The sequence below is a fragment of the Vigna angularis genome, chromosome 2 (assembly GCF_016808095.1).
Source record: "Vigna angularis cultivar LongXiaoDou No.4 chromosome 2, ASM1680809v1, whole genome shotgun sequence".
NCBI lineage: Eukaryota > Viridiplantae > Streptophyta > Magnoliopsida > Fabales > Fabaceae > Vigna > Vigna angularis.
In genome coordinates, this window is record NC_068971.1 from 2,503,737 (window position 1) to 2,515,677 (window position 11,941).

At 32.8% G+C, this 11,941-nt stretch overlaps 1 protein-coding gene across 1 annotated transcript; it reads left to right on the plus strand.

The window, feature by feature from the left end:
* The first annotated feature begins 2,508 nt into the window (after positions 1 to 2,508).
* LOC108318690 (uncharacterized) lies at positions 2,509 to 11,130 on the plus strand. Its single transcript, XM_017556453.2, has 11 exons — positions 2,509 to 2,912; positions 3,869 to 3,948; positions 4,813 to 4,868; positions 6,132 to 6,180; positions 7,459 to 7,605; positions 7,786 to 7,881; positions 8,681 to 8,794; positions 8,960 to 9,090; positions 9,335 to 9,582; positions 9,740 to 10,591; positions 10,675 to 11,130. Exons 1-11 carry the CDS (start codon positions 2,582 to 2,584, stop codon positions 10,722 to 10,724), a joined length of 2,154 nt encoding a protein of 717 aa, XP_017411942.1. The 5' UTR covers positions 2,509 to 2,581; the 3' UTR covers positions 10,725 to 11,130.
* Positions 11,131 to 11,941: the final 811 nt, after the last annotated feature.

Here is an 11,941-nt window from a genome sequence, read left to right on the forward strand (position 1 = left end):
TATTAAAATTTTATTTAAAAACAAAAAAAAGGTAAAATTGAGATGAAAAAAAAAGATAATAATACTTTGACAACATTTAAACATTATTTATGTTTCATTTTGTGATTGGTTCAAAATTACTCCACAATCAATAATAATAAGGGTTAAATATGTTTTTCTCCCTTAACTTTCAGTGAAAATTGGAATTAGTCCCTCTTCAAAACTTTGGCATAATTTAGTCCCCAAACTTTATAAATGTGTGAATTTAGTCATTTTAACTAAATTTTGTTAGATTTATTTGATGTTTCAAGTGTGTTTCATGATAGCATTTGAGTTTTTTAGACCGTTTGACACATTTTTGCTTCAATGTTAACTGATAAATGTGTTTGAAACATCAAATAAAGTTAACAAAGGACTAAATTTATACATTTCTTTAGTACTAAATTGGTCCCAAGTTTCAAAGAGAGACTAATTCCAATTTTCAATGAAAGTTAAGGACCAAAAATATATTTAACCCTAATAATAATCATAAACACCAACATAAACCAATCACATAATGATACGTATATGATGTTAAAATGATGTCAAATATCATTATCCGAGAAAAAACTAGTTAGAACAATTATTCCTTTTCAATTCCCTTTAAAATATTAAAAAATCTATTTAAAATATTTCTTATTATCTTTTTAATTATGGCTTAATAGCTTCTTTTGTCCCCAGTTTTGCTCGATTATGTCAATTTGGTTCATAGTTTTAAAAAAGTATCAACTTGGTCCTCATCATTTAGTAAATTTTGCGTCAACTTCGTCCCTTCCGTTAAATAGAAACAAACCGAGTTAAAGATTGATGATCTGCCAAAAACTTTTTATTGTCTTTCCTCTGCTTTTCTGAACACATCAGTTTTTCTTATCAGTGTTTGCAACATTTGGTCATTAGTGATGCAACTGACACCTAACTCAATTTAATACATACATCTCTTATTTCTATTTATTTAATTAATGCTTCAACATCATAACTACTCACTTCCCCATTCGAAAATGATTTAATATACTAAATTCAGTTTAATTCAAGTTTTCTCTCCAATAAAAAAATATATTAATTATACGTAAGAAGGATGATAAAAAACAATGAATTATATTTCACAGAAATCAAAATTATTGTACTTTTCCCAGTAAAATTTAATATACACTGAGTATTAAAGTCAGAAAAATTAGAGTTATAAATAAAAATTAGAGTTATACTTCACTGAATTATATTTACACTCTTATTTTTTTTAATTATATTACATTATAATTAAAATAAATTGAAAGTCTTGCTAATTAAAAGAAATTTTTTGAAAAATTGATTAAAAATAAATCTAAATATATATTTTTAATTCCTTTAAAATAAGTGAGTTTATAATTTTTTTTAAAGGTATTTATTTCTTAATTACTCTAAAATTAAAAATTAAAAATTTAATTTTTTAATAATTTTATTGTTTTTGTTTAAATTTTATGATCAATATAATTAAGCATGCATTTAGTAAGTGAGTTTATTAAAAAATAATCATTATTAACATATTAATAATTAGTTAATTTTGAAACAATCACTAATTATTTTAAATTTATAAAATAAAATATATTTTAAAAATTAATTATATATTAATACTAATTTTACCTTTAATAAATATTTTTTTTTTGGCTTTAATAATATATGTTACAATTCAATTACATCAATAGAATTCAAACAAAATTAATAAAAATAAAATTTTCTACTAAAACTTTAATTATAATTATTTATTACATTAAAAATTAAATATATTAATGTTGATGGTACTAAATCGATTATTTATCTAAAAAAAATTATAATTTCCATAATCAAATTTAAGTAATTTAAAGAAATTAAAATAAAATTATATTTAAATTTTAAAAACATAATTAAAAATACACTAATGTATATGTAGTCTTCTCCGTACAACCACTTTTTCTTCCAATCTTAAGCTTCTTTTGAGGAAAAAAGACACTACCATGGATTAGGAACTACCCCAGCAACCCTTTTTTCCAATTTATTCTTCAAAATTAAATTTAAATTTTGTCAGGATTGAATTTCCAACATTACCAACATGTGCATGAACTACAAAATTAATTTGAAAGAGATAGCACTAGATGTTACCATTTGCTTTTCCAAGTTGGATTATTTTAAAAAGGAGACATGTGAACTTCAAATCACCAAATAACATTTATGGTTTTCACAAATACCGTTGTTTGCACAGAGTAGCAGATGGGAGAGAAAAAAATTTAACAATATTTCTGTGTACTTAAGGGAAGGGACTCAAATTGAGACAAATTTTACTAAGTGTGAATACAATTGACACTTTTTTAAAAGAAGAAACTTAATTGACACATCTCACAAAAAAATGGGACAAAATAAGCTTTTAAACTAGTTAGAACAATTATTCCTTTTCAATTTCCTTTAAAATATTAAAAAATCTATTTAAAATATTTCTTATTATCTTTTTAATTATTTATTTTTGAATATTCATGGCCTTCATCTTCTACTTCTCTGCTGCTGCATTTTCATCATCTTAACTTCAACACCTCTCTCCGGGTTGCGAAGAATCGCAATGACGAACTCCATGGCCCCCCCTCCCCCCATAAACCCTAATTTACCAGATACCGCCCCTTCAATGCCTCCTCCTCCCGACTCAACAGAACCCCAACCTCCGCCGCCGCCGCCTCGCGATTCGCTCAAGCCTCCCTCTCAGGGTGCTGAGGTTCCTTACAAGATTCCCCCGTGGAGCGCTGCCCCCTGTCACCAGTTCTACCTGGAGGTTCTCAAGGACGGTTCCATCATCGACAAATTCGACGTGTGCGAGAAAGGAGCTTACATGTTCGGCCGATTGGATCTCTGCGACTTCGTGCTCGAGCACCCCACTATTTCTAGGTTTCATGCTGGTACGCACACTTTCGTATATTTCTCTCTTCTGAATTGCGTGACACTAACTATCTCAGACCCGATACGGCTGATTTTGTTTGGTTGAATGAAGTTTCATACTGCAAAATTGCTTTGCTTATGATAAACTTTGTTGTGGATGTTCTCTGTTATTGTGATTCTACTCATATGACGTGTTGAGGTTTAGCTGCTGGACGTCTCCGTAGACATTGGGGTGGTTTTTGACCTATGTTGTTACTTTGATGAAGGATATATCAATTTGAATTACTCTGGTGTCAGACATTTATCACCATTCCACTCCCCACCCCCAACCCCCACAAAGTTGGGGCATGTACATCATGTGCTTCCAACCTTCCTACGAATATGATCATTATTTTCATGGACAAAGTGGAAGTCTATTTCTATATGCTTAGTACGTAGTTGAATTGTTTAGTTCAAGAAGATTAGAGTTGATTATTTCCTACCACACGTCATGATATAAACCCATCTCAGCGTGCACTATCATAATAGCCAATATGACTGAATTACCTGCATCCATTTTGAAAACATCTAAAAGTCACATTGAAGTTATGGACAACTTTGTGAATTTCATAATCAATATTTGTCAATCAATCAGACTATGACATTCTTGCTCAAATTACAGGGTTTTAGATATTAAAGGAGGCAACTGAAAGAATAGAGATTTTGAGTAATATTCTTGGGTATTGTAACATTGTACAAAACACTAAGTACTAGCACTTATTCATATCAATTCAATATCACAATCCTAATTAAATAGGGTGACAAATCACGAGATAAGAGGACTTATGAAAACGAAGGAAACAGGGAAACTATTCTAAGGAGATATTGTCTAAGATACCGTAAATTGTTTTTTAATATCAAATAGTTTTCACATATTTTAGCAATTTATAATGCTCGTCCTTGATTCTTACCAAGGTTTTCATCTATCTTTTGTTAGTTATTCAGTTTAAGAGAAGTGGTGATGCATATCTCTATGACCTTGGGAGTACTCATGGAACTTTTTTGAACAAAAATCAGGTATCATATCGCATTTCTTCTCCCTCTTAAATTTTGGTGATACTTTCTTTGAGATATCAAATATTTGTTGTGGTCCCTTTTCCTGACTTATTTCATGTTTGGAATATATACTGTGGAAGAGATGCTGGAATTGTCAATTTTGCTATATAAGCTCTTATTCTTAAATATTTTTTTATTTAAATTCCCCTTTTCTACTATTTAATGCTTTCATGTTAACATGTATCTCTGCCATCACTACTAAGTAGACTGTAGGAGAGTCAGCTAAGCTTATTTGCTGATATGGTTCAGTCAGAGCTATTCTTGCCAAAACCTTATCCAAAAGTGATTAACTTAACCCATGTTTTAAAAAGCATTTAATTACTTCATTTGTTACTTGGGCTGCATCTAAAATGTTCCCCCCTCCACAGAAATGATCTTGGCAACGGTCTCGTGTAGTACTAGCTAGTGAGAAGGTTATTAAGTTTGTAATCCTTTGTAATGCAAAAACAATCTATTTATCCAGGGAATAACAATGCTACATTGCAGTGAAACTCATTAGCAATTTCCAAAGATTATCATTTTGATATTACGCTGATCCAAATGATGTATATACATAAAATATTTTGTATGCCCCACATTATATTTGCAACCCTATAATTGATGAAATTCACAATAATCAGTTGAATGTTCACCTTAGTTGTGATTTAATTTATCATTTTCACCCTAGTTCATGCATGATATTTGGGTCGGGCTGTTCAAAAGATTATCATTTACTATTGTATTTTATTGAAATATTTGGGCCCAGCTGTTAGGAAAAATGTCTGCAGATTTTGAAATTTTATAGCATCACGGTCATAAATCCTTTTACTTTTCCTGTTTTTTTAGGTGGAAAAGAACACATATGTTGACTTGAATGTTGGTGATGTCATTCGATTTGGCAGGTAGTTATTTCTTTGGTTTGTTTTCTATTATGCTTATAAACAAGTCTTTTCCTCTAGCCCATACTGTTCTAGTTCTCACTCAAGCTATTATTACTTCTTTTTTATTATTTCAGACAAGAAATAAGTTTATTTGTTTAATCTATATCATTTACTAGGTATATGTTACTGTTACAATCCATGCAGCAGTTATTAAGCCATTCAGAGTAGTTAGTTGCAGATTTTTTGAAAAACTCTAGCTTCTTAAAGGGATATGTAATTAGTCCAGTTGAATTGTTTGACATGTAACAAGTCCGTTTGAATTAGTATATGATATTTTACCTTCAAGATCTTTTTAAAGGTCTTGAAAAATTCAGATTTGTGTAGAGGTTAAGGACGTCATTATGCATTGTTATTATTGATCACTTTTTTGGTGTTTTCTTATGATTTTTCATTTTTAGTAGTCTTTTGGTGGAGGACATGCTATCCTTCTGTCTCTTTACTTCTTTCCGAATGCAATCTTCTTCTATTTGTCGTACCTTGCCTCTGTAAATTCTGTTACAGGTTCGTTAGGTATTCTTTAACATTTGGCATTCGGTATAAAACAAATTTTTCATGTCTATGGATTATGAATCCTAGGAATGACTAAAACATGTTTGTTGTCATAACATTCTTGGGGATATTTAGATAAATTTTTTAATTAAAAATTAATGTGATATTTTTAATTAATTAAAGTTTAGGTTTTTTTCTTTACTTATTAGCGTATGTGTAGGGTTGGTCAAATTGCTCCTTGAATAACTTATGGAATGCAAATTTAATCAATTCAACAGTACTTATTAACTAGACCACATATACACAATTTCATACACTTCAAACATTATTTAAAAGTTTATCATCAGTTAATTTTAATGGATAATATGATATTTAAAAATATGTAAATATTCATTGTTAGAGAACTTATGTATATAAATTTAAATTATGTGAAATTTGATAGACGTGATCACTAAGATAATATAACTAGCTTCAATAGTTGGATTGATTGAATTTGCATTCTACAAAAAGTTATCATGAATTTAATTTGACTAAGTTTTACACCTTGAGTAAACGGATCAAAGTAGTGGTCATCCCACTACTGCTATAGCATTTTTGGTGAGTTGGCCGCTCTGCTATTAATTAGTATGGTGTACATATGAAGATGATAGGATTGGATGAATTTTCATCTACAAGAATTTTTATTTTCCTACTTTATGTTTGTATATAGACATTCATCTTCTATTACATTCACAGGTCATCTCGCATGTTCATTTTTCAAGGACCACCTGACTTGATGCCTCCTGTAAGATCCTGAATTCTTTATTTTATTGTTACATTTATAACCATTTGTTGTTTTCTGTTGGACAATGTGTCCCACTACCTCTCTTCAAAGGGAAAAAAGGAAGTGTCCCAGCTTCCAGTATTTTATGTGCTTGGGCTTAATTGATTTTACAGAAATTTCCTTTCTTGTGTTTTCCTTTTGCAAATAATTGTCATATTTATATTTGGGTTGATAAATGCATTCTCTAAGTGCGCTATTTGTACTGTTTTTATATTTAGTAAATTCTGTCCTTATTAAGTTGATAAATGTTGTTTTCAGTTATCACTTGAGTAATTATGGAACTGGAATACATTGTGGGCCAACTATCCCAAAGTCAAGTTGTTAGTTAAAGACACATGACTAGTTTTATTTATACATCTAACACACCCCTTCATGCAAGAGCATGGTTCATGCACTATTCACTTGCCTTCAGTTGAAATTCAACTTTTCATTAGACGAGGGTTGTGAGAAACAAACTCTAGAATATAGAACACAGAATCTTGCAGCAAAAGTTCTAAAGATATTACAAAGAATGACCAGAGATATTTTTAGTAGCTTAAAGCTTCATGGGATGCTTCTATGTGTCTTCAAAGACTTCTCTTTTTGTATTTATAGGCTCCCTTGAAAGTATAGCCATTGGAGATATATTGTGAGTTTCCAATGCCTGGTTTAATATCTAATTAGAGAGAAAGACATTATGATGCATTAAATGACATATAATGCATTTCACCAATTTGATCTCTTGATTAGATAAAGCAATTAGTTTATCTTACTGAAATTGGTAGTGAAACCTGCTTGGATGACTAATATGACTTGTTACAGCGTCTTTCCTGGACACCTTGTGCTCTATGTTCAAGGTGGATGTTTCGATGGTTGGCTTTGACCAAGAGATTGCCTTTGCATTAAGTGCAGATGCCATCGTACCTTCTCAAAACAACAGAGTATACTTGAATAATATTAGTTAAAAAAGATGAAACATTGACTATATCATAAAGGCTATTGGACTATGCCGTGCAAGGTCCTTGTTTGGACTGAAGTCAATATACCTACTGATTAAAAGTCATCTAATTAGACAAACCATTCATTTGGTGTCTTAAACATGTTTTATTTTTTAACTTAAAAAATTTAAGGGGCTATAACCATCTTTGGTCGAACATTTCTTCTCTTCACCCTTTACTTTTTTTTTGACAAAATTATAATTTTTTATCTGATTATTACTGCAGCTCACGCTTTTATTTTTCATGTTGGCTTATTTTGTAGGAAACTAATGCAAAACTTATGAAAGAAGTGAAGATGCGGGAAGCAATGCTAGATAGGGAAGCTTCAGTGCGAAGAGCAAGACAGGAAGCATCCCTTGCTGAGGGTATATCTTGGGGCATGGGTGAGGATGCTATTGAAGAAGAAGAGGTTTGTAGGAGCTTGTAATTATATGATTATATATTCTTTTTTGTTTGTTTGAACTATATAATTAATTATGAACATTTTACATGTTCTGACCTCAGAATCTACCTTTTTCTGTTAAAATTCGAGTGAGCTATTTAGTATTTATGTCTTCTGATTCATTAGTTTGATGGATTCAAATTTCAGGACGATGCTGAAGAAGTAACGTGGCAGTCATACAAAGGACAACTTACAGAGAAACAGGAAAAAACCCGTGAGAAAATAATCAAAAGGATGGAAAAGGCGAGTCTTTCCTTTTAGTTTGGTTTCACATGCTTTCTTTTATTTAGAATTATAATCCATACTTTATCACTTTGAAAATTTCATTCAACTGAATATAACACTAATTTTTTATAACAGTCAATAGTCAACCCTATCATCATATCTAATCCTCCAATTGAATGCTAACCATATGATTTAAAATATAAATTCCCTGTAAAGATCCCAGTGGTGAGAGAGTTAGTTAGATTTTTTATTTGCAAGAAAAGTTCACCAGTCGGTCAATCTACTTTTTTGGCATTGCATACTTCATGCACAGATGCCAAGCTCAAGCTTTCATTTAGTATGAAAGTGATTATGAATAGTTTCCCAGTGTTGCCATGAACTTCTGCAACCAATTTCATGAGTACAGAAGAAGAAAGTGAGGCAAGCAATCGATCCTGCAACTCCCAAGTATGCAGGATTCTCGATTCCTGCCTTGTGATCAGATTTAGAGAGAAACCACCAAAAAGATCCGGTTGCTGGATTTGAATCCATAGCCCTGATTGAGGCTCTAGAAGCTCATAATACCATCTAGAGTTTCAAAGAGAGGTTTTCTAATTCTGAAAATATGATAGAACTGAATCAAGTCAATGTCTAGGGATTCCAATATTTTTTATATGCATACTATTAGACTAGTCTAGGCAGCTAACTATACTAACGGGTCTAACTAAGCTGCAACTATTACAATATAATGTAACCAAAAGACACAATGATGCACACAGTCGCATACTTTAACACCTATTAACCATGATAGTCATTTGTGTTCTCTTCCTTTGTTCAGATTGCTAATATGAAGAAAGAAATAAATTCTATACGAGTTAAAGACATTTCTCAGGGTGGATTAACTCAAGGTCAACAGGTTCAAATTGCTAGGAATGAACAGAGAATAACGCAGGTATCAGAGAAGAATAAATTTGACTAGAACCTTATATATTGTTCTTAATATTCTGTGATTGTCAGCGGTTTTAGAATTATAAATTTTTTTCCCATCATGCTATCTTTTTAATTGGGTAAATATTTGTCACGTGAGCTTATTAGCTGAAATTTTTTAATGGAATAGATATTGGAAGAAGTCGAGAACTTGGAAGAGACATTGAATGATAGTATTAGAGAGAGCCTTGGTGCACGTACAGGAAAAATGTCTCATGGCAAGAAGAAAGGCGCAATTGAAGAAGAAGAAGAATATGTTAGGTATAAATATCATTGATGGAAGTCATTTTTGTGAAAGTAAAATTTTTGGAGATGAGTTTCATTCCCGAATATTAACTGCTACTAAATGCTTTAATTGCTTGTTTATATATTTGGAATCTTTTGTTTTTTTGGAGTGAAGCAAGTGCAATATGTTTAGTGTGCTTGCTTGACTTTGTCATGCTGCAATATTTATGGTGATGTACCAAAACTAAAGTGCACGTTGGTATTTACTTGTATTGTTCAGTGATGATGATGAATTTTATGACCGTACCAAGAAAAAGCCTTCACATCAGAAACTTGGTGACAACCAATCTGTTGAGACTGCAGATACTCTTCTTGATAAGAGAGATGCCATCACCAATGAAATGAATGAAAAGAGAGAGTTGCTTATGATTGAAAAGAACAATATGTTGTCAAAGTCAAAGAGTGCTACCCAAGATGAAGTTGATGACTCACTTGATGCGTACATGTCAGGGCTGTCATCTCAACTAGGTGAGTTCCTTTAACTAATTATACTAACCTTTCAATGTCTTCGGTACCTAGTTTCATTTTTCCTCACTTTATGTATCATTATGTGCAACGTCATGTCTTAAATTGCACCTAGAGAGAATTGGCTGTGTTTACCCATTCTGATCTTCTTTTCTGTCAGTGCATGATAAAAGTGTGCAACTTGAAAAGGAATTGTCAACTCTTCAGTCTGAGCTTGATAGAGTATGCTACCTGTTGAAGATTGCTGACCCAACAGGAGAAGCTTCCAAGAAGCGGGAGTTGATGGCTCAAGAACCCAAACCAAAAAAATCTGAAAATATCTCTATCGTCAAGAAGAAGCCACCTGTAGAAGCACAGACAAGCACTGAGCCTTGTGCAAAGGCAGATAACAGGAAAGTTAAGAAACCACCTGTGGAAACCCAGATTAGGGAGACCTCTGTCAAATCAGATGACTGTATAGAAGGAGAAAAAGCTATAGCTGCAACATCGGGTTTAGACAAGTCAGAACCTAGCCGTGACAAGTTGGAGGCTGAGAATGTTGTATTTGCTGTACCAAAGCCCCAATGGCTTGGAGCTGTAGAGGATAGAGTTGCAGATGATACCCAACAGTCGATGCCCTCACTGAACGTGGGTGACACTGACGAGTCCAATCAGTTTGTGGACTACAAGGACAGGGGCAAAATTTTGGGCAGTGGTGATAGTTCAAAGGCTTCAGCGGAATTTAAAATTGAGTCTGCTGCTGGTCTAATTTTAAGGAAACGGAAGCAAGTTGAGACAACCGCGGCAAATAGTAATGACACCTCTCAACAACTGACATCTTCCACGTCAGGGGAAAAAATGGCTGAGGATGCTGTGGCACTACTATTGAAGCACAATAGGGGGCTGTATACTGATGAGGAGGAGGAAAGAAGTGAAGCCCAAGAAAGGAGGGGCCCTAAACGAGTGCTTGGGCCTGAGAAACCGTCCTTCTTGAATAATGAGATGGATTATGACTCGTGGATTCCACCTGAAGGTAAAAACATTTTGGTTCAGATCTGACCATGTGCTTGAATTGCCATTTTATTGGACGATCATACATTGCTTTGCTTTGTGCAGGACAATCAGGTGATGGACGTACTTCCTTGAATGATAGATTTGGCTACTAAGGTCGGTTGATGTGAACATTTACCTATGTATATTGGCGAGGGAGCAGACATACTTACTCAGCATTGATGCACTTAAAAGCAGGGTTTTGGTTAAATATGACTTTCAGTGACTTCAAATCCCTTTTAAAGAAGTGAAAGGATGATGAAGTTTGTTGGTGAAAAGACTGATGTAGCAGACACATGGCGGCTCGAAAAGCTTTTTAAATGTAGTGACAGACAGATGAACTTCACTGATACCGTTGTCAAATGCTTGCCGCATGTTCTTAGTAGAGGTTTGAATGAGGCAGGCTACGCCATTCCTGTTCTGATTATAAATAACAAAGCAGTTTAGACCCAAAACTCATGCTACTGTCCTTTGGAATGTAATGCCTGCTTTGATGCCATTATAAAATGTCGGTGCTTTTCAGAGGAGGGCTTTGTTATAACTTTTTAGCTGTGATAAGTGTCTACCGATATTACTCCGATCAAAGGCTGCCTGCACTCTTAAATTTCAACAAAATTCTTAGTTTTCTTTTTATAGTTCTCGTTAAACATGGTTAAGTACGGCTGATAATTAGCTGTATTGATACAGCCAAATACCCGTGAAGTTGACAATAAAATTATCTGCGTAGCTATCAGACATTATACGGGACAAAATAGTTAAAGATGACTATTGAACCTCAAATGAGGGGGGGAAAAAATACTTTGATATGGAAGAGATATTTGTTAGAATTATAGTAACTATGCTACGCTAATTATCGGTACGATTCCTCTTTTCGGCGAATGGAATGAACATTTTGTAGATGAACCATGCATCATTATTGAACACATTTGATTATGAAAGTTAAGATTGTCAGTAACTAGATCAGCCTGCATTAGACGCTTGACCAGAACAAATTCAGCTATGTATGTCATTTGCGACCTGGTTTGTGTTCTGCTACATACTGACAATAAAAAAATATAACAAACTAATTGTGGTTATAGGAGTTACGCAAAGTTTTTAACGTCATAATAAAGACCATAACAAACAAATTAAAAACATAAAAAAAACAATTAAGAATAACACACTGATGCCGACATGAGTTAAGAAAATTTTGATCTAAAATAATAACTATTAAAGTTGGCGAGAAAGGAGAATTGAACGAGGCATGACAAACGCCACTTGTGAGAGGAATGGGGAGAAATTAGGAGCCAAAGATTGACATCAACAAAAACATGCGGTATGGAAATCGTAAAAT